Consider the following 22,431-nt stretch of genomic DNA (forward strand, 5'->3'; position numbering starts at 1 on the left):
ACTCACGGCCTCCCGCGTAACAGCCCGGTGCTCAACCAACTGAGCCACCGGTGCGGGAAAAAAAAGGCAATAGAAGGCATACAATACACCACAACAAGTGTGTCAAAGCTTTTAATTAAGACAACTTGTAATTGTGTTTCAAGGTGTAGACAGGCCAAACACGACTCTTATTGGTCAAGTTAGAAATTCAAAGACCTCAGAGCTTTGAAGTAACAAGTACACCTTTCAAAGACCTCCCTTTTCTATATGAAATTAGGGGAGGGTTTTAAAAGATTTCTGTAAGTAAGGGCACGTTTTGTATAAGATGCCATTTGTTCATAAGAATATGTTTGAGATTGGGTGTCGAAGTTCCTGAAGCGTGCGTCTAACTTAGCAACGGTTCTTATTACGGGAAAGCGGATAACAAGAGGAGCAGGATATAGGATGGAATTGCCTTGCGAGTTTGACACCCGAAAATATCCCACAAAGTTTCGAGACTTTCGAGGAACGGGACCCAGGAGCCTACAACTCCAATACGAAGTCCATGTAACGGCATTATCACTGATGAAGCTATTATTGGCGGATTTGACTTGCACGAGTGACCATTCTCAATGCCATGGAATAATGATGTCTCATGCAAGACTTGTGATCAGCTGGAAAGGTCTGGTTTCGCGGGAACATCAATCTAAAAATAGGTGCGGTTACACACACCGTGGTAAACGCCGTCTCAGAAATACAATGAAGTTGTACGCTTCTAGTCATGAGCTCCTGTTTGGGCAGGTTTATTCTCACGACGCAAGCAGAATGAAACATACAAAAGGTACCGATGGCCAAGACTACTGATTTTGATTATGTTGATCTTTGTGTCGTATGTAAACCAATTTTGTAATTCTTTCATTTCCCTTTGAAATGAGTTTCAATCTTTCTTTCAGACGAAACGATAGGACTTTAGACAACTAAACCAAGAATATGAAGTTAGAGTCATCCGCCATGAGATCGAAATGCAGTAATGTATGGTTAGTTGGATGCCGTCTAAATATTGCCGTCTACATTTTTTTTTTTGGGGGGGGGGGGGGAGGGGAGAGGGGTTTTTAAGGGGCCTTTATTTAACTTTTGACTTTGGGGGGAGGGCGTTCACTCGAAGAGGGCCCTACTCAGTAAGCTGGTAGTTGAGAGCATTCACAGTGTATGATTTTGCACTGCGCAATTTACGCGTTGACAAACGTTCCTGACAAAGTGATGTGCTGTAAAGGCTATTCAAACATTTACATAGAGCGGTTTTAAATTGAGTGTCGAAAGTAATTGGCGAATTGCTTTGGTTTTGCATTTCTTCACCCAGTGATTGGTTCAATGTTCTCCCGCCACTTTTTCAACCAATCAGAAGTGAAACCGAAACCAATCGTGGCTCACGCATGCACATTTTCCCGCGCTTTGTGTCGGCTACGTGTAATTACTTCCAGTTTTGATTGCTTTACTGGATTGTCTCCTTCCTTTTTGATTGGCCAAAGTAATAACTTGGGGTTTGGTTTTACGACACTCGATTGAAAGTCGCTCTAGAAAAAGCGATTTGTAAGTGCGACATTCTCAATCGCATTACTCACATATTCACTGCTACGATGTAATGCTGTTAACTTGACTTTGGAGCAATTGGTGATGATGACTTCAGGAGAGGGAATTACCAAATCAACTGGATTGATTCCACTAACAATCACTTGAACAAAACGACTGCAAAAACGAACGTACTATCATGATAAACACGTGAAGGTGAATTGCGATGCCTTTCTTTCAAACTGTCAGGCCTCTTCTCAAGAATTGTCCTTCAACAGTATTCTAAAACATTGCTGGATGACCTTTTTGTGACATCCGCAATGATCAATGTCAATGCAAGTGAAATCATCCGAAACAAATGATTATTCTGGATATCCCAAAACCGAATTCAATGATTGTTTTACTACCGACGGTTTTGACAAAATAAGCAAGAAGACGCAGAACCCATATTTAGTTCTATTTAAACATGGAAAAACAAGCAAAGTACGTTCTAAAAAAAATGTGTTTGGCGATACAGTTCAAATGTTACGCTAATTAGTTCCGTATCCAAATCACAAAATTACCATCCGCAGTTATTAGATACAAGACACCTACTCTATCATACATTCATTTTACGAGTCCGGCATGTCTAAGGCTCGTCATTTACAAGATTTTCAGTTCGTTTGATACGGACGAGTTAACATGATAGCGGTCTTTGTAATAAAAACAGTAAGCGATAACCATTACTATTTAGAATAATGATTAGATATTTAAATATAATTTCCAATAGCTGAATAAATTGTTTGTTAAAGAATAGTCCAGCAGTAACGCTGAACAAAACTTACGAATTAAATGGATAGAGGTGACAAATGGCAAATGTGTAGAAGGAGAATACCTACGAAGTTTGGCATAAAATGCTGGGTTATTGGCCAGAGTATACAACAAAAAGCAGGGGAACAAATGTAAATAAGTCTCACCTCTAAGAACTTATATATATTGTACGCATGCAAGCCCTCCGAGGAAAGCTTGCGATAGTAATTAATATATGTTTCCGCACAGTTATTCACTGTTTTTTATCACATGCCTGGTGATTTTTGTCCATTACAGATGACTTGTCTTTATTCAGTCTCACGTGAGTGTAGTTAGACATCCCTCTGTGGATAAGTGCATTTTGCTAATCTTATTTTGTTTACACCCTATTTAGTCATAGATACAGCGAGTATACTTTCAACGACAACTTGATTAAGCTAGCCTGTTAGCTCAATAATTTATTAACCACAGACGCTCATTTTTGGATTGGTCGTTCTTGAAAGGTGAGGGACTAAACTCTCTGAAGGAGTTTCGTTTACGAATTGTCACTTCTTACGCATTTTCCAACGGCTCTGCCTTTCTACGATGATTCTGAGACAGTTTCACTCCATCCAGAAAATGTCAATGTAAATGTTAAACTTGCAGCCTTATGACAATTAAAGAGAGATTCGCAACTCGCCTAAATGAAAAGAAAGAGAAATAGCAATCATTTAAAAGCTCATGTTTATTCCTCGTCCCTATGACCTTGATACTGATAAAGGCTTCTATTACTTGTGTGGAAACAAAAAGAGCTCTGTCCAAACAGAATACTACACAACAACTCTTTCTACTAGAACAGTATTCGCTGACGTAAATGCGAAATGAAAATTGAATCAATGTAGACAAACTGTGCGTGACTGAGTTGAGTCTGTATACTGAGCTCGAGTCAGCACAGGCTCCCCAAGCTGAAAATACGTGGTGTATGCGACAGCTTGTGTATATAGAGAATTGTATGGGAAAATCACCGATCGTAAAAAAATTGTGTAAATAACTATCTCCTTTGAAATAAAGTTTTCCTACCTCAAATATGTGACGTACTTGTCTCTTGTGCCGAGTTTAGAGCCATTCTGACGCCGTTTAGTGAAGTTATCCGGAAACCGTTACTAAAAGAATAGGAAGGCCAACCACTCCATCTATCGCTGGCCAGACCTCACTCCACAAATCGTTTTCTCCTCAACAGGAAAAGTCCCGAATCGCAATTAAAACAACAATTCCATAAAGCCCAATAAATTTCACTCCAAATACGTGTGTTTCGGGGACCGAAAACGTTGCCTTAAAATTCACCTCTTCGGCTTTCCTCAGAGGCTTGTGACCGGGCAGTCAACAACGGCCGCTCGCAAGGGCTCTCGCATGGTTTCACCTTCAACTCTGATTGGTCCATTTGAATTTGACCGCGCGCTGGCAACACGACCCTCCAATCAGAGTTGAGGGTGAAACCAGCTTGCGAGCGGCCTTGTTGACTGCCCGGTCACAAGCCTCTGAAGAAAGCCGAAGAGGTGAATTTTAAGGCAATGTTTTCGTTCTTCACGAGTTTTTCGGCCCCCGAAACACACGTATTTGGAGTGAAATTTATTGGGCTTTATGGAACTGTTGTTTTTATTGCGATTCGGGGCTTTTCCTATTGAGGAGAAAACGATTTGTGGAGTGAGGTCTGGCCAGCGATGGATGGAGTGGTCGGCCTTCCTATTCTTTTAGTAACGGGTTCCGGATAACTTCACTAAACGGCGTCAGAATGGCTCTAAACTCGGCACAAGAGACAAGTTCGTCACATATTTGAGGTAGGAAAACTTTATTTCAAAGGAGATAGTTATTTACACAATTTTTATACGGTCGGTGATTTTCCCATACAATTCTCTATATACACAAGCTGTCGCATACAGCCTGTGGAGTCAGCGAAAGAAATCAATCTGCACACATCAACATTTCTAAGAAATCACACAGTGTGACCATTTCCAAGAAAAGTATGCAAGAATAGGTCGAGAATAGGGCATTCTGCCAGAATCCAACAAATTTGAATGCGGTGCGGTTTATGTTTTAAGCAAAATGTTTAATACATCAGTATTTTCTAAAACGGTCAATCTCAGGTACTAAAATCAATATTAGAAACATTACGTAATTCGGAAAGTTTTTGCTAAGTCAGTACATTCGAATTCGAAGGGAAAAGTCCCATCCCTTGTTCGGAATTCGAAGGGGAAAGTCCCATCCTTTGTTCGGAATTCGAAGGGGAAAGTCCCATCCTTTATTCTGAAAGTAATTCGGAAACTGTTTGCTAAAGTTTTGCTAAGCCAGCATGCACACTCGAATTCGAAAATAAAAGTCCCATCCTTTGTGGCAGAAGAATTTTATAAACAACCTGCAGAAATTGCATCATATAACAGCAAGAATACTCAAATGAAAACGATTATGAGGGGAAAATCCCTTCACTTTGTTTATGGAGACTTCCAGAGTTAGGGAAATATCCCGTTGCTGATTGACCAATCGTATTTTATCTGATTTTCGTATTGGTCAGAAAGTTGGCATAATCTTAAATAGACGTGACATCATGCAGCCTATATAATTGGGAATCAAGCGGCGCGAAATTCAAATTAGCGAGGAAACTTCTGTTCACAATATCAGCGAACTGTGCTCTGAGGGAGGTGAGTTAAGTTTCTTGATTCGAGTTTACCCTTCGTATATTTTCAGTAGAACACCTTATTTCTACGGGCAGAACCAAATGATAGTCTGATAGTCGTCAAAGCCGATACCTCGCGTGCCACGAGCTATCTAAGGCCCTGATCATATGCTCTCGGGTGGGCGAGATATTTTTCCACTCATTTGGTTAAAACTATCAACCGTTCACATGAGATGAGGTGGGCGAGACAACTCGGGAGGGCGAGACAACTCGGGGAGGCGAGTTGTTTCGCCTCGGCAAGTGGGGTAACCCTGGCAGGCGAGACAACTTTTTCGCATGTTAACAGTTTTGCTCGACTACCCGAGAAGAGACAGCAAAATCTTAAATGCGCACACATAAAATAAAAATCAAAGAAACAACAATTTGGGGGCTTATACATGTTGCTAACGTTTGCTTTCCAATGAACTGAATGTTTTACCCGCCAAAATTCTCACCTCAGTCAACGGAAACTCTCGCTTCAAAAAGAGCCTTTTATTGAAACTATATATTACTGCTCCGTTAAGTTTTCAGTCCATTTTCTGAATGTGAAAATGCAACTGTCCTTAATAAAAACGAACTAGAAAGAAAGGGCAAATGATGATAGGTATTTTTTGAAGATGCATCTTAAAATAAATGCATAATTAAGTAGGGTCAACTTTGTCTTAAACTGCGAACGCAGACTGCGTTCGCAGGCTAACTTTGTCTCGGTCACGCAATTCTCATATAGATGCTCAGTAAAGTTGACTCAGGAAGGAGAGCTGTCTCGGGTAACCGAGACCATATAAACAGGCCCTAACTGTAATCAGACATACAATAAATTTGGCCGTGAATTATGATACAGTACGGCAGTGAAATAATTTGGAAGCAGATCAACATCGAACACGCACATTAACTCAGTAAAACAGCTGAGCTTCTTGGTAGAATATTTTCACAGTTCGACACAGTTGCGACCAATTTTTGCAAAAGAGAAAACTTACGTCTTAACTGAATTGTCAATGAGATCATGTCAGTGCTCGACAGTTAACAAGACGGTGGGCGTGTGAGCGATTTGGCTGTCAAAACTGTAACTTTCTCTTTCCAGACATCAAGACATCCGATCCTCGGTTGCCTTCTTGATTGCCCAGTGAAGAGATATTTTACTGAATTTCAGTTTTTTTGTTATCTCGTCTAATACCACTGAAGAAACTGTTTAGAGTGTAACTAACGTCAAGGGGGCTTATTTTGTTTATTTGTGTTTTCTGATATTTGCATCCATTGTGAGGAAGCTCAATACGTATGGGTTATTGACCAAGCGTGAGGTCAAGATGGCTGGATATTGGCCAAGTTCTTTTTTTGCGTGTTTATGGACCGAGACGAAGTCGAGGTCCATAAACACGCAAAAAAAGAACGACGCCAATATCCAGCCATCTTGACCCAACAAGCTTGGTCAATAAAGGATTTAAATTTTTTTTTTTAATATTCCCATTTGCAAAAAATATCTCGGTATAATCTCGGGGTTGAGGTTAAAGGGAAAGTACGGTCTAGAAAAAGTTTCTCTGAATCGGAAGTTCTTTACCTGTATTATCATACTTGACCACTCATTTGGACTAAATGTGTTTAAATAGCCAACAATAACGCTTCAAAAATGGGCAAATTTAAATTGAAATCCGCCATCTTTGCTTTTGTGTATGCAAACGAGGCTATGACGTACAAGAGAATGAAGGGGTAGTTTCTAAAGAAACTGTGGTGCTGCGTCGGTGGGGAAGTAGTATACAAAAATTGGTTTATCAACGGAGTTGATAATGTAAATTGACCACCGTACAGAGATTCTAAAAGCTGACGTTTAGAGCGTTAGCCCTTCGTTAGCGCTCTGACGAAGGGCTAACGCTCGAAACGTCAGCTTTTAGAATCTCTGTACGGTGGTCAATTTACATTATCAACTCCGTTGATAAACCAATTTTTGTATATGACGTACAAGAGTCAAGGATTTCTCCGGATGACTAAATGTACTTGATGAAAAGAGGAAAAACACAGGCGAGGAGAGCAATACTTTGTAGACTTGAATCTTTAATCCAGAGGCTAAATTGTATTGAAATTGCCTCCACCTCTGAACAGATTTACCTCGTGGTCGTTAAACAGGGTTTTAAATGTGAGTTATATGCAGGAGTTTTACAAAGCGAAAGAGAGCTTGCAGTGATATCCCGCGCTCATTGCTGTCTACCGTGGCTTTCTACGGGACCCCTGTTACAACTTCAAAACAAACGATCGATTTATATATTTCCATCAAATGGTAAGAGTAAATCGTTTCAGTAGTTTCTATACTGCTAGCAAAATTTAACCACATTTCAAGTTACGTTTATTAGCGCATAACAGTGAAAGTCGTCTATATATGGCTTGATTCAGTTTTCTCGCTCCAATATAATTATATTTTGGAATATTTGACTGACATTTCCGTATGAAGCGAATGTCACCAAGACCAATTACAATATTCATATACCTGAAGATCCCGCTTGAAGTCCTCCTTGGTAAAACACACCCGAACAGATAATGTAGCAGTCAGGTTTTCATGCTTCAGGAATCCATCCACGTTTTATTTTCGCGGGCCAACTTTTCTTTAAATTTTAATTTTCCGGTGTAAGCTTCGGCTTTTTTCTTATATGTGTTCTCAAGTCTAGACATGTGTCAAGTTTCATCCCCCTCGAACTGAAGCGTACACCCCAACAGTGATAATTGTTGATGTGAAAAAGTCTTGCTCCGTGTATTGAGCAACATCTGAAAGTTTCGTCGACTTATTCTAAATTAAACGCTTCCCCGTGTGAAAGCAAACAAATACGTTTGCTGGAGCATCGAAGACGGCTGTCGCTGAAGGCGAATTTTTGCCGCCTAGTTTGATTGACTAGAAAATCTATAAGGATTAAGTGACTTAAGCTTCTGTCGCACTTATGGCCTACATGGCCTACTACCTATTGAACCACAAGACCGTTTACCATAGTTCATCTTACATTTGAATTTCTCGAAGCAGAAAGGTCACACAAGAATGAGAAAGTGATCGGGGATAGGTCGAACACGTTTGTTGACTATTGCTACGTCATAACACGTCATATCCAAGATGGCGCTCTCCAAGTCACGAAAGTGCTCAAAACGGCAATTATTTTGGAATTCCTGGGGAAAAGTTTTCGTAATTTAGGGAAACTTTTTCCAGACCGTACTTTCCCTTTAAGGTGTGTTCACCAATGATAATCTAGTTATTTATGTCCCTTGCTCCATTTTTCCTACGGTGGGTACAAAAAGTTCACCTCCCACCCCACAGGCTTCGCTAAATGAATTAGAAGTCTGGAAGTCTTAACGTGTGATAAATGGAGACGGTTGAGGAAGTCCAGGTAACGTGACGCTGGTAATTTTCTCCCCAGGTTCTAAGAGCAATGAAACAAATTTGTGCTAAGCTGGTAAATCGACGCTGGAGACCCTATGATGTGTCTTTAGTCAAGAAGGTTCCAGGAATATATACCATTGGTGTAAAACGAGTAAGAGGAATAAAATACCTCTATGCGGGAAGATCGAAAAACATAAAGAAACGATTGCAACAGCACAAAACGAAAAAGACACAGGATATTAGCAAGAAAGTGGCAGCCATGTTTAGACAGCACAAAGGGTCCCAACTAAGGATCAAGTACGTCAAAGACGAAGGACAGAAAAAAAAGGAAGAAAAATATATTCGATGCCTGGCGAGGAATATTGGATACCGTCCTGTGCTGAATAAACGCGGTGGAGACAAGGGATACCAAAGAAAGCATACCTGACTAGAGCCAGTAGACAAAACTAAGAAGATGACTGAGCTCGAGATTATAATGAGTAATCTGAGAGTAAAGGAACCTGGTCAGCTAATAAGTTTTCCCATTTTTATTTAAGCAATAGAGCACTTTTTCTGTGTTAACATAGCTCATGTAAACATGAGGAGGGTTGGGAGAATTCGAGACAGTTACGCAAACCCAAGACGTTGTCGAGGGTTTGCATAACTTTCGAGAATTCTCCCAGCAGCCCCTGAGTGTTACGATGAGGCTATGTAAACGCGGTAAAAGTGCTCTTTTGCTTTATAAAACAATTCTCAAGCATCATTGATTATTCTGTTACATTCCATGATAAACCAAGCATTTCCTCCCCTGGAAGATGGTTCTAGTTTCTTTTGCTAATGTTCACCTCTCAAGTTGTCTGTTGTCTGTTTTGGTATGTGATAAAATTTATGCTTCAGGTCGCGCGCATCAACTTGATGTTTATAGAACGAGATGCTTCGGTGAAGCATACACTGGGTTGCCTGTGGTACGTGTTACAGAAAATCAGAAGGCACTGAATTGTGTGGTATTGAACTACAGCATTCCAGTCTCTGAAGAATAACAAATAAAAGAGAAGTGAGAAACATTAGCTTCTGGGCTGACATGTTGATAATTTTCAAGTTCCCTCACAACTTCTTTTCACCACAAGTTTAAGTGTGCCCTCTGAGCATCTGACAGCTTTGTAATACTAAAATTCACTGAAGTTTATTTCTGTCCGGCGGGGTTAGTATCAGGATGGGAGACCAAAGCAATATAACCCCTCCAGGAGCTCATTAAGAGGAGCCTCTATCTCCCATACTTGGCCTCGGAGTCAACCCTTTCCCGAGTAGATTTATTTATAGAACACCTCCCTTGGGAGATTCAGCACGCTCACTGACGCTCGAGGCAAAAGCTTAACACCCTAACTGCCTCTCCCGTATTGAACATCAATGGTACTCCCTTAAACCAGGTATCAACGTCAAAATCTCTAGGTGTACTCATTGATGCAAACCTTACATGGGGCAGTCATATCGAAAGGTTGGCTAAAAAAGTTGCCTCTGGTATTGCAGCTATCAAAAGAGTTAGACAATTTGTTCCCCCAGCAACACTCCATCTTATCTACAAAGCCCTGATTCAGCCGCATTTTGACTATTGCAATGTTGTTTGGGGAAGCTGTGGCGTAAAACTAGCAGACAAACTTCAAAAACTCCAAAATCGTGCAGCGCGAGCTCTAACTTTCTCAAGCTATGATGCAGATGCATCGCACCTATTCCAAAATTTAAACTGGAAAAATCTTAGTACTCAGCGTGATATCCAAAAAGCCTTAATGGTTTTTAAATCTCTTAATGGCCTTGCTCCTGAGTACCTAAGTTCGAAATTTATTTCTCGGTCTCACACTACTTCATACATTTTTCGAGATTCTGTAAACAAGTTAACTATTCCACAGCTACGCACAAATTATCTCCGTAATAGTTTTCGCCACAGTGGTGCTGTTCTGTGGAATAGTCTTCCTGAAACATTAAGGCAAGCAGAATCTCTACGTGATTTTAAGTCTCTTTCACATGGTTATTATAATAGCAAGTAAGACACGGCATTCATGGAAAACAGGTTTTTGCTTTGCATATACTTAATTAAATAACTTTAATATTGTAATTTAATTTAATTTAATTTAGTTGAATCAACGTAACTAAGGTTTTTTATTTTTCATGCCTGATGAATTTTTTAAAACCGTGTATAAATAAAGATTGATTGATTGATTGATTGATTGATTGTTGTAAAAGCCAATCTCCCTTGGAACATTCAGCACGCCCACTGTTGTAAAAGCCAATCAAAACAGAGCTATCTCAGCGTCAAGGGAATTATGATACTTTTCGCGGGAAAAGCCTGTTCCTAAAAATAAATTTACTCGGGAAAGGGTTGACTCAAGGAATTAGAGGAGATAGAGGCTCCTCTTGATGAGCTCCTGACCCCTCATAAAACAAAAGCATCGGACCGAAAATACTATTAACGCTAGAACTCAGAAAGGTACAGATTTTGTTAGCTTGCTTTATGCAAAACAAATATTGATGCAAAAGTAAATAACTATTGATATACAGTTTTTAGAAAGAGCAGAAGGAAGTTTCTGGGACGGTCGATCGAGAATAAAATATTTACGACATGAAAACAACATTAATTTTGAACCGTGAATATAGAATATAAAAAGTTACGATCAGCGACAAACATTTTGGGAGATTTTTGCTACGTTCAAATAAATCGCAAAATCGAAAGTGACATGGCCAGAATTCAGCGGGCGCCGTGATTAAGTGTTTACTTGTTTACTCGACAAACAGTGAAGCATCTGTTTCAAATGATGGCAAGATACCGGCTTTTTGTAAGTTTTTTTTTCTGTCAAGTGTTTTAAAGTTTGACAATGAAATGAGCGAAGTCAAAACAAAGATCACAATCTCCCAACTCTTGAGGTTGACAATTTGTTTATGCAAAGTCAAAATTTACTCTCCAAGACGCGTACGACGTTATTTATCACCAGGTAATTCCATCATTTTGGAAATAGCAGCTACTTTATTATTCATCTGCGCCACAATTTTTCACTGATTTTGGGGCTCATTTTGTTGAAACTCAAGCACTCTTCCAACAGGCCTGTGAACCCTTCCTGCTTACAGAGCAATACTAAAAAAATTCTCCCATATCACATTTCAACCTTAAGCTCGAAAATTCAGTACACAACATGATATTATAATTCACAAAGGCAGAAAATACCACAGAATCCTTTTCCAGCGAAAAATTTATTGAAACAAACAACATATTTGCTTTTAGAGGCGAAAACCTCTTCCTATTTCATTGCGTGCGTGAAGACAAGAAACTCGATTGTGTCAAATTACCATGTACTTCAGGTTTCCTGAAGAACCTTTTCCTTGAATGACAAGAAAATGCTTTTTCTATTGCCATAAAAACTATCTAGTTAAGGTCGCATATCATAAAACATGATGAATTCATAAAGGCCACCTTTTCCAGCGAACAATTTTTTGAAGCAAACAACATATTTGCTATGAGAGGCAAAAACCCCTTCTATTTCATTACGTGCGTGAAGACAAGAAACTCAGTCGTGTCAAATATGCGCAATATTGCAACAAACTAAATTTCAGGATCAAACCGTTTCCATGAAGAACCTTTTCCTAGAATAATGAGGCACAAAATAGACGACAAGCTTTCTTTCAAATAATTCTTGGCTGTCACATTTCCAGTTATGTTTTTACTGAAGACTGTGCAGAGTTGATCACAGATCCACGCAAGGTGTTCGATTCGTTCTCTGTCTTTGTTGAACCCATAAGTTACCAGAGAATTTTCCAATTGGTTTCAGTGTTCTACATAACAGCACACTTGGTAAAATATTTGAAATACAGCTCACTTTGATTTCGGCTCCACGGGCGATAGATTGTTGTCGAAGTCCATTACTCGTCGCTTTTAAGATTCCACCGCCTGTATATCCAATTGACTTGCCATTATTGAGCTTCATAAGGGTATATTTTGTTCAAAGATCCGCTAAAACGCCATTCGCGTTACATGACTTTCGACGCCATTGCCGGTTAAGTTAATTGTTCTACTGTGTCCAGCAGAGAAATCTACGCGTTTCCCACTACCCTCTCAATCCTAAGAAAATACGCGCAGAAGGCTCTATGCAAAAATACACCACTTAGCAGGGGAGTGACAAGCAAGACTTTTGCTGACACGGAAAATAAAAATAAAACGGAGAAACCTACCCATTTTCCGACTGGGATTGCCATACGGAAACCCAGTAATTAGATTGATACTCCGACGAAATTTGTGGAGGCACGGTTCCTCATGGTTAGTGCGCTCGTCCCCGGATCGAGTGGTCGGGGACACTGTGTTGTATTCCTTGGCAAGACACTTCACTCTTACAGTACCAATCTCCACCCAAGTGTACAAATCGGTACCGACGAATTTAATGCTGGGAAGAACACTGCTATAAACTAATATCCCGTCCAGGGCGGGAGTAGAAATATTCTCAGTCGCTTCATGCTACGGAAAACGGGATAAGCACATGCCTGATGGGCCACTTGGTTCGTGAGTGAGTGAGTGAGTGAAAACTTTATTTACCCACGGTGATTTTATTAAATAACTTTACAATAAAGCATCTGTTCTACCTAAAAGCCGTGCATTATATAATTTACACAAAGATATAGACATATATGTGAACTAAACTAAGGAAAATATCGCACACAACATTAATAATATATGATAAAAAACAAAAAATTATGATGCTTGTGTAGATAGAATAAACGACCTTGCCTTAGCTTTAAATTGTTTAAAAGAAGGCTCTTCCTTTAAACTAGAAGGAAGAGAATTTCAGAGCTTAGCGCCAGCAGAAGCAAAACTATTCCTGAAATAGTTTGTTCTGGCTTGGCACTATTAGGTTCATTCCAGAAGAACGAAGGTTACCGACTTGTGTTACTGTCACACATGCCAGACAAGTAGGACGGACAGAGGCCATGATTTACTTTAAACATCATTAATGCCATATGAAGTAGTCTCATTTCAATAAGGGAAAGCCATCCAAGTTCATGCCCGATATCAGCTGAATGTTTGGAGTATGACGCACCTATAATAACACGAGCGGCCCTTTTTTGCAACTTTTGAAGACTGTCTTCCAACGTTTGGCCAATACTATCCCAAACAATACTACAATAAGTAAAATAGGGCTCAACTATTGACCTGTATACGTTCAAGAGGTGCTCCAAACCAACAAAAGGCCTTATCCTCTTAAGAATTCTAATGCCACATCCCACCTTTTGTCTGACACTTTGTAAATGATTTATCCAAGTAAGAAATTGGTCAATAGTGAGGCCAAGACACTTTGTAGTTTCGACCTGTTGTAACGTTAAACCATTTACACTCAATGATGCAGACTTAATTTTTTTTCTCGACAGTTGTAAGTGGCTCTAAAAGCAACAAAATTTGGAATTTATATATATATATATTTTTTTTATGCAATGCAATTTTATTTACAACTTCAACATTTACACTACTTACAGTACTAATTTTACACTTACATTTATACTTACAATATACTTGCTATTATACTACTTATTATTTTTTTCCTAATTGTAATTACACAAACAAAACAAATAACAAATATAGCTAACAATAAAGTAAGTAAGTAAATAAATAAATAAACTACAAACAAACCTAAATAATAAAGAAAAATACGTAAGACATACCGAAACAACATACACACAAATAATCTAAAACAGGCTCAAAAAGGCCCTAAACGCACCGTTGCCGGCTTAGCATTTTTTGCCTGAATACTAAACCCGCGATTTCAGACTACGTCTACCTTCTTATTCTACGTTATTCTACGTTAGGAATAGTTTGGTATAATGTCAAATAACAGAAAGACTCCTTCACCTTGTTACGTGTATTTTGTCATCTCGCCTTTTAACTTCCACGCCGACGGTTTTTTGCCTGCCTTCTTCGTCAGTATACTTTAGGGTAGCAGGGTAGGCAATAAAAACTTTTCTGTCGGCACCTAACTTCTTTTGTAGGTGTTTCTTGTAAGGCAGAAGCGCCTTTCGTCGGTCTCGCGTTTTCTTCGCAAAGTCTGCGCCGATACCGATAATGTCGGTCCCCGTTATAGGGGTTTCCCTTTAATCTGGCGGCGGCCTTTGCAAGAACCTTCGCTTTGTCTGTGTATCTTAAAAAAGCCACATGGATGGGTCTTGGTTTCCTCATGTTGTGTTTTGCGGCGTACGTTGGAGTGCGGTGTGCACGTTCTATTTCGACTTGCCCACATAAAGTTTCCAAAGCCATGTGACTTGCAATGAAATTCTGGATAAATTCAGCGCAATTTTGACCTTCTGCTCTTTCCGGGATGTTGTAAAATACTAGGTTGTTTCTTCGAGACCTATTTCGTAGATCTTCAACATCTTCTTCTAGTAATTGAAGGTGCTCTTTCTCTGTTTTCTTCTCTATACTCTCTTTCAAATCTGCCACCTCACTGGTAACTGAGTTTAATCCTCCTTGTAGTTCGAGGACTTTCTGTTTGATGGTGCCCATATCATCTTCCATTTTGATAAGGCGTTCGTCAATTTTGTCGAGAAGATCCAGCTTTTCTAGTCTCCTTTTGATATCAACCAAGATGGCGTCGCCGACGCCGAGCACATGGTTTTCTTCTTCAGAGCTTGAAACTCTTGACCTTTTTTCGCTCGGTTTAGGCGGCATGCTTGAAGTATTTAAGCTGTAAGTGGCGATGGATAGATTTGCCTGTTATTTTAGGCGATAAATTATTCCATCTATTCCATCCATCTATTCCATCGGCGTGTCAGGCACACAAAATTTGGATATTGGTGTGTTTGTAAACACAGTAATTTGATTGTAGTTGAGAATAGAAGGCTCATGTTTAGAAGGTAAATATACCTTAGGCCCCGGGAAGAAGGTTGAGCTTGGTCATAAACCTAAGTAGTCTAGAATAAGACTGAGTCATAGAAAACAGGTTTAACAAAGTGATACCAAAAACTAGAGCTTATTTACTGTAATCAAGCCTCAGATGTGTCCTGTAAAAGAAAAATCGCTGATTGTCATCACTGTGAGCTTTTCATTTCTGTAGTTATTACGAATTAGCTGAGACTTGAGATTTAGTAAACATTTTATCCATTACAGATGAATGCTTGTTGGTCAACACTCTACGTGTGATAGACCTTATGTGCAGTCAAACAGTATTTTCTTTGCGTCCTTGTCAGTCAAATGTGCCTCAATGTGCGTCAGTTTTGCACTTATCGCCACAACTTACCTGAGAACAAAAACGGCAAGCTGGAATTTCTCACAACATAGCTCCTTCGTTAGAACTTCAATATCCACTAGCTGGCAAGATAAATAAAATCCTGTAGTGTGGTGATTGACTACAACACAAGCTTTATTTCCCCCTGGTCTTACAGAAACGTTTTAAAAATAACAGAGTTAGGGGCCTGGCTACACGAGAGGGCAGGATAAGGCTCTTCTGCTCTCCCCGGATTACCCACTATATCTCGCAAGAAAATAGTGTTTCTTATACCATGTAAAAAAATTCTCTTCTTACCTAGCCAACCTCTTTCCCAAGGCTTTTCCCGCCTCTCGCATTCTCCAAGAGAAAAGCCCCGGTAACGAGGTTGTAACCAAGCTTGTTCGGTTAAGACGTATGGGTTATTGACCAAGCGTGAGGTCAAGATGACTGGATATTGGCCAAGTTCTTTTTTTGCGTATTTATGGACCGAGACGAAGTCGAGGTCCATAAACACGCAAAAAAAGAACGAGGCCAATATCCAGTCATCTTGACCGAACAATCTTGGTCAATAAAGGATTTATTATATGACTTAAAACACCACAAAATGATCTTTGATCTTGCGGGACCAAGCGAGAAATCCCGAGCGGGCAGTATCGCTCCATCTTGCCCGCTCGGGTAGCCAATCAGAGCGCGCGATTTGGTTCATCTTGCCCGCTCACGGAGCTAGTCATATAATAAGGCTGGATATTGGTCAAGCTCTGTTTTTGCATGTTTATGGAGCTCGGCTGCCTTGAAGAGTCGATACAGCGTAGTTTTTCATTAAATTCTATGTTATATTTCGCTGACCACCCGAATATCATCAAGATTGTAATCGGGCCTCAGTTCAAAGGCCGTATAATTTTATTCCGTGAAAAAATCGCTATCTGTAGTATAGGGCATACTTCACGTTAAATGTTGATATCGGCCAATGTTTTCGCACACGCCTTTACTGAGATGTGCTTGGAGTGTGCATAGAGCGACTTTCATATGACCTTGAAGAATAAACGTGAATACAGAACGTAAACAAAAGTGCAAAACATTTAATTGGCTCATCGAACAAAAACAAACCAGCGCGAATTTTCATTGGCTTAGCGAACGCGGATGCAAACAACGTCATCTCTCCATGGAACTTTCAGGATCGTTTTGACGTCATTTGAAATGCAGTAATGTGATTGGGCTATCGAACTGTTTACTGCCCATATTAGGAGTTTCCCTGGCGAGAATAAGGAGAAGCTTTGTTTTAATCTTGCCAAACATTGATCCGTGAAACAAATTGCGAAGACTTTTTCATGGTCATACGAAAGTTGCTCTATTTACGGTTACAAATATTATGATCGTTGCATAGTTTAGAGTTTTAGGGCCGCGCGCAAGCTGGGCACTAGTATGGCGAGTAAAGCCCGAATCGCGCAGGTTTTTCAGATTTTTGTGACCTCGGCGTGACCAAATCTGTAAGATTAACGGCTAATTTTCTCGCGTTCCCTTCGGTAATTTCTTCTCAAAACTGGCTCAGTTCTAACCACATATAGTTCCTATCAAATACTTTATATTTGTTAAAATCTGGGGGAGCTAATCGAATACATTTAGAAAATGACAAATTACAAAATATTGGCAAAACCGTCTGAACGACCTTGACTTTATACCACTTCAAAATGTCAGGCAATATCATTTCCATAATGTGGCAAAGAATTTTAAAAAAATCACAAAGGAAATTTTAAATATTGAGGAATTTAGGCCAAAAATAAGATTGTATCTGCCTGTCATTAGATGTGATGTTGCCTTGTTAACGGCCTAATCCAAAAATTGACACCCAAAAAATAAGCCTTATTATATCGTACCCATACTGGTAAATCTCTGCAGGGAAAACTTTAAGAGAAATAACCAAGGTTTCCTTTTGTAACTCGTGCCCTTTATTGAGGGTGTTCGCAAATACAGTCGAACCTCCCGTAAGCGGTCACCATCGGGAGCAAGCGAAGGTGTTCGCTTACGGGAGGTGTCCGCTTATAGGAGGTTGAAAAAAAAAAGCAATAGAGGGTATACAATACACCACAACAAGCCTGTCAAAGCTTTTAATTAAGACAACTTGTAATTGTGTTTCAAGGTGTAGACAGGCCAAACACGACTCTTATTGGTCAAGATAGCAAATTCAAAGACCTCAGAGCTTTGCTCTAACAAGTGCACCTTTCAAAGACCTCCCTTTTCTGTATGAAATTAGGGGAGGGTTTTAAAAGATTTCTGTTGTAAGGGCACGTTTTCTATAAGATGCCATTTGTTCATTAGAATATGTTTGAGATTGGCTGTCGAAGTTCCTGAAGCGTGCATCTGAACTTAGAAACGGTTCTTATTACGGGAAAACGGATAACAAGAGGAGCAGGATATAGGATGGAAATGCCTTGCGTGTTTAAATTTCAAGGAGACAAATTGTCGTGCGATTGGCTTGAAGAATAGTTAGAAAACGAAAACTTTAATGTACTGTAATGAAAAAAAAAGTTAACTGTAATCTGACTATGTTTTGTCTAGGACAGTGTGCGATTAAAAAATTAAAATCGAACCCATTCAGTTAGAAATTTCCTTATATTGTTGTTCACTGTCCGCTTACGGGAGAATATCTTAACCCCTGTGGACCCCGAATAGGTGTCCGTGTCCGTGTCCGTGTCCGTGTCCGTGTCCGTGTCCGCTTACAGGAAGTTAGTTATAGAGTATTTTGGAGGATAATTCGTCGGGACCCCGGTTTGATGTCCGCATTCGGGAGGTGTCCGCTTTCAGGAGGGAGCCACCGTAAACAGCGACGCTTGCGAGGGTTTGGTCACCTTCTACGGATGAGCGAGAAAAACCCTGTATAAGGAGTTGGAAAATTGAGATTGACGACAGACGGAGTAGAGAGCGACCACAACTGAGGTGGATGGAGAATGTCAGAGATAATATGAAAAGAGCTAACCTGAAACCCGAGCATGCTCTGCACAAAGAGGTTGCAAAAGCTTCGACCAAGCAACACTGCTGGAAATGGACAACATGAAGAAGTTGCACAGTTTTTAACTGTCGGCTCACATACACCTCATTCGATGGTTTAACCCTTTAAGCCCCGAGGGGTTCCCCATTGACGAGTAAAATCGTCTGGCGTTAGACAGAGTAAAATCTATAAGTGCCATTTGGCACTATCGGGGCTGAAAGGGTTAAACGGGGACATAGTTTTTTAACGCTGTTAGCTTAACATGTAATACGCGCGGATATTTTGCGAGTTGCGTTTTACGGGCTATGAGCAAAATGTAGTGACTTATCCACTGGATAAAAATTATCAATACTTTGAACAACTGGGGATAGTTCGACTGTTGTCGCAGGAAGGTGTGGCCCTTCTCTTCTTCGCGAATGATATCGTAATGCAGGCGTCCAAGCAATTTTAGGCTTTGAGTACGAGGATTTGAGGATGGGATGCGCACCAATGTTCCAAGGTAAGCTACCCAGGGGGGAAAAATTAACAATCTCATTTTATTGTTTCGACCCCAGTTGAACAAAAGCTCTAGACGGTCGATGTCTTTTGACAAGATTTTCCCGAAAAGAGCACTAAACTTTTCGCTTTTTACTGAGGAATTTGTGGAGGAGAACATTCGAATGAAACTGTAGACCAATTTTGGTTCTGTCGTTTTACCTCGTTCCCATTTTTATAAGCTTCCATCACCTCATTCGCTTTCACGGAGAGGGACACACATTAGCCAAACACAGAGGGCACTATTAGCTGGGCCAAATTACTCGTCCCGACCATGAATGACTTCTCTTTTGGGCCAGGAGCCCGTTTCTTGAAAGTCCCGAAAACTTCAGTTTCGGGCGGGGCCCGGCAAACCATTTGTGAAACTGCCAACCACTTGTTTTGGAAAGCTGATCTTTTAACATGTTTTCAGGGAAACAAAAAGAAAAATTATTGTGAAGTTTGACGACTTAAATCCGCTGCGTTCTCGAGTTACGAAGGGAATTGTGACACCCGAAAATATTCCACAAAGTTTCGGGGCGTTTCGAGAAACGGGCCCCAGGGGCCTACAACTCCAATGTAACGGCGGTATGTAACGGCATTATCACAGATGAAGCTATTACTAGTCGATTTGGCTTGCACGAGTGACCATTCTCAATCCCATGGGATAATAGGGACTTTACGATCTACGACGGCGACGTCAACGAAAACGTCACCTTAAAATATAACTTTGCACTATCGTAAGTTTCTCGCGGTTAGGCCATCTCGTTCGCGTCGTAAAATGAGGGCGAAGTATCCTAAAAATAAATTGGTACGAGCGGTTTCAGAGTAAAAATAGAGAATACAAGATTTGCATTTGTGCGCTCGCGTTGTCGTCAAAAACTCAAATTTGGTGATTTCACGTCGTTGTTGTGCAGAGTACCGCACGAAAATGTGTTAAAACGCGTGCCGCACGTGCAACACGATTACTTTTCCCCTTTTAACCAATGATATCGTTGTTTCGTGCCGTTATCGTTGACGACCGCGTCGTAGATCGTAAAGTCCCTAATGATATCTCATGCAAGACTTGTGATCAGCTGGAAAGGTCTGGTTTTGCGGGAACATCAATCTAATAATAGGTGTGGTTACACACACAACAATTTTGATTATGTTGATCTTTGTGTCGTATGTAAACCAGTGTTAACGAAAGTCTTTTTTTTTTTGCATAAAAGGTTTACGTACAGTGATAGTCTGTGTTATTGTTCGGTAAAACGCGAACTCTTATTCCAAGAGTTTTGTTATAAACTTGTCCGCAAGAGAACGGTAAAATCAGGGGACAATCGCGGCTAGTCTGCGTCCCAGACGCAGTCACTCCCGTGCTTGCGTCTGCTTCCAAGACCTTCTGTGGCAACGTTTCGTCTTTTTCAAGATATTTCATTAATTTTATCGCTGGCATCGCAAGATGCCCGCCCGTCTGCGGGATCACGTTGAGAACAACATTCGTGGTTGCCATGGAAACACGCGGTATCCGTACGACACCGCTTTTGCGCCCGCTGATAGCCCAAGTGTTCGTATCGGAGTCCACATCGTACAGTAATTGACTAGGGTCGGTTGTATCCGGACGACTCCATAAACGTGTGAAGGTTATGTGCCACTTATATGTTGAGCCTGCAAACAGGTCACCGGACTCATCTAGAGGCTCTATTCGTGAACTTATGGTGTAAAATGTCTGAAAAAAGGAAACAATTGAAAATATTCAAATAAAAAATACTTCTGCGACCTCAATTATCTTTCAGGAAATCATCCCATCCCAGTATTTCTGGATATTTCATCCAGTCAAAAAACTTAAGGATTACCTGATTATTGACCAGGCGAAAGTCGTACAAGTAAATTCTCCTCTCGGATGACGAGGGTGAAGAATCCTGCGTTAAGAAATGTTCAGTGCAAATAAAAATGTGTCATTCACGTTATGTGAGCAAACTCTACTTCTGAAGCTAGTTTCTGCATAATCCACGAACAGAGATAATTCGTTTTAGGATGCAGTTCAAAATAATTTTCAAAAACGTTCACAACCACAGTTAAACAAAAGTACAGAACGGCTGACTTACAGAAATTTGCTTCGGCGTAAATGGGACACGAAACTCACAATCCAGTTCAGCAAGAGAACCTGAAAGGTACATGGCAAAAGAACAATAAACAGCTCAGTCGAAAGCAAATTGCAATCGCAATTTTTTTTCAGATTAACGAGTTTACAAACGCAGCAAAGAAGTCGAATAAAAGGCAATAGATGATATGACAGGATCCACGAAAATTTAATGGTAGCACTTCAGGAATAAACATCAATACGAAAAGAAACTTCAGGAAAATTTCATCTCGCAAAACTAGCGAGCGCCATCGAAATTGAAATGTTGCGCGAAGGAAACGTAATCACGCACGGTCGCACGCACGCACGCACGCACAATTTTTTCGCAGCAGAGTGGAATGGCAACTCCCAACATAACTCAACCGTGCAAGCAGTTAGAGTCAGTTGCAAGTCTAGGGCTCTATCCACTCAACCAGGCTACTTCTTAGGTTCCTCATTTGGAGATCAAAGTTACCTTCCTTGCTCTCAATTTTCCACAGAAAGGACATGTCCTGTTGGTCAGTTATCACCTAGAAACCGGAGCAAACTGTGATTAGCGAAGGAACCACAGAAAATCACAAATATATGGGATGCAACGCGTTTCATTGTCAAGAGGCCAAATTACTGTTTAGTTAACTATGGGGCCGATTCGAATAAGTGTTAGCTGAGGTATAGCTGAGGTATTTCTTGTTTAGAAAAATTGACGTCACATTTCTTTTGATATTGAAATTTGCCAACCACGTGAAAAAAGAAATGATTGTTTCAACAACCTATTAGCTTCTGGTTGGTACATTAATAACAATGGGTGACGTAACGAGAAATATCGCTATCGAAGATGGTAAAGAGTGTTTTCACTCAAGTGATCAGTAACCTTGTTTTTCCACCGAAACAAAAGAAAGAACGTTTGTATGATAATAGAGATCGATTCCCGGAGGATTAGTTTTGCAAACCAACATGGCCGCTGCTCCATTGTTTAGGGACACAAACATGGCCGCCGTGAGTTCAGGTGAAAACACTTTTTTTTTTTGAGGACGGTGCCTTCAAATTCAACGGTATTTTTGCACGGTATATGAATATGCGGGAAAACCATGATCTCAACAAGTGTTATTGAAATCCATAAAAAATAAAACTGGGGATAACCGCACATTTTTCAGAGAAAATTGATCAACAATATTTGCAAAAAGCTTTAAAATACAAAGCAACGTATGGCGTTCTTTTCCAAAGTGAAACATAATTATCTCTAATAAATGCACGGTTACCCCC

General features: G+C 40.2%; 1 protein-coding gene across 2 annotated transcripts in view; it reads right to left on the bottom strand.

Annotated features, from left to right (window-relative positions):
* Positions 1-1,093: 1,093 nt before the first annotated feature.
* The window catches only part of LOC137996965 (trafficking protein particle complex subunit 10-like), a 47,170-nt gene continuing 25,832 nt past the window's right edge, over positions 1,094-22,431 (bottom strand). The window contains exons 21-24 of one of the 2 annotated variants that reach the window (XM_068842627.1): positions 21,644-21,698; positions 21,155-21,213; positions 20,903-20,968; positions 20,155-20,775 (exon numbers count right to left, since the gene is read on the bottom strand). In XM_068842627.1, coding sequence (XP_068698728.1) covers positions 20,281-20,775; positions 20,903-20,968; positions 21,155-21,213; positions 21,644-21,698 — 675 coding nt within the window. In that variant the 3' untranslated portion in view covers positions 20,155-20,280. Of the gene's footprint in view, positions 1,705-20,154; positions 20,776-20,902; positions 20,969-21,154; positions 21,214-21,643; positions 21,699-22,431 lie in introns of those variants that run through there. The other variant, XM_068842629.1, reaches the window with a different exon arrangement.

This window comes from Montipora foliosa, chromosome 3, assembly GCF_036669935.1.
Source record: "Montipora foliosa isolate CH-2021 chromosome 3, ASM3666993v2, whole genome shotgun sequence".
In the NCBI taxonomy this organism is placed as follows: domain Eukaryota; kingdom Metazoa; phylum Cnidaria; class Anthozoa; order Scleractinia; family Acroporidae; genus Montipora; species Montipora foliosa.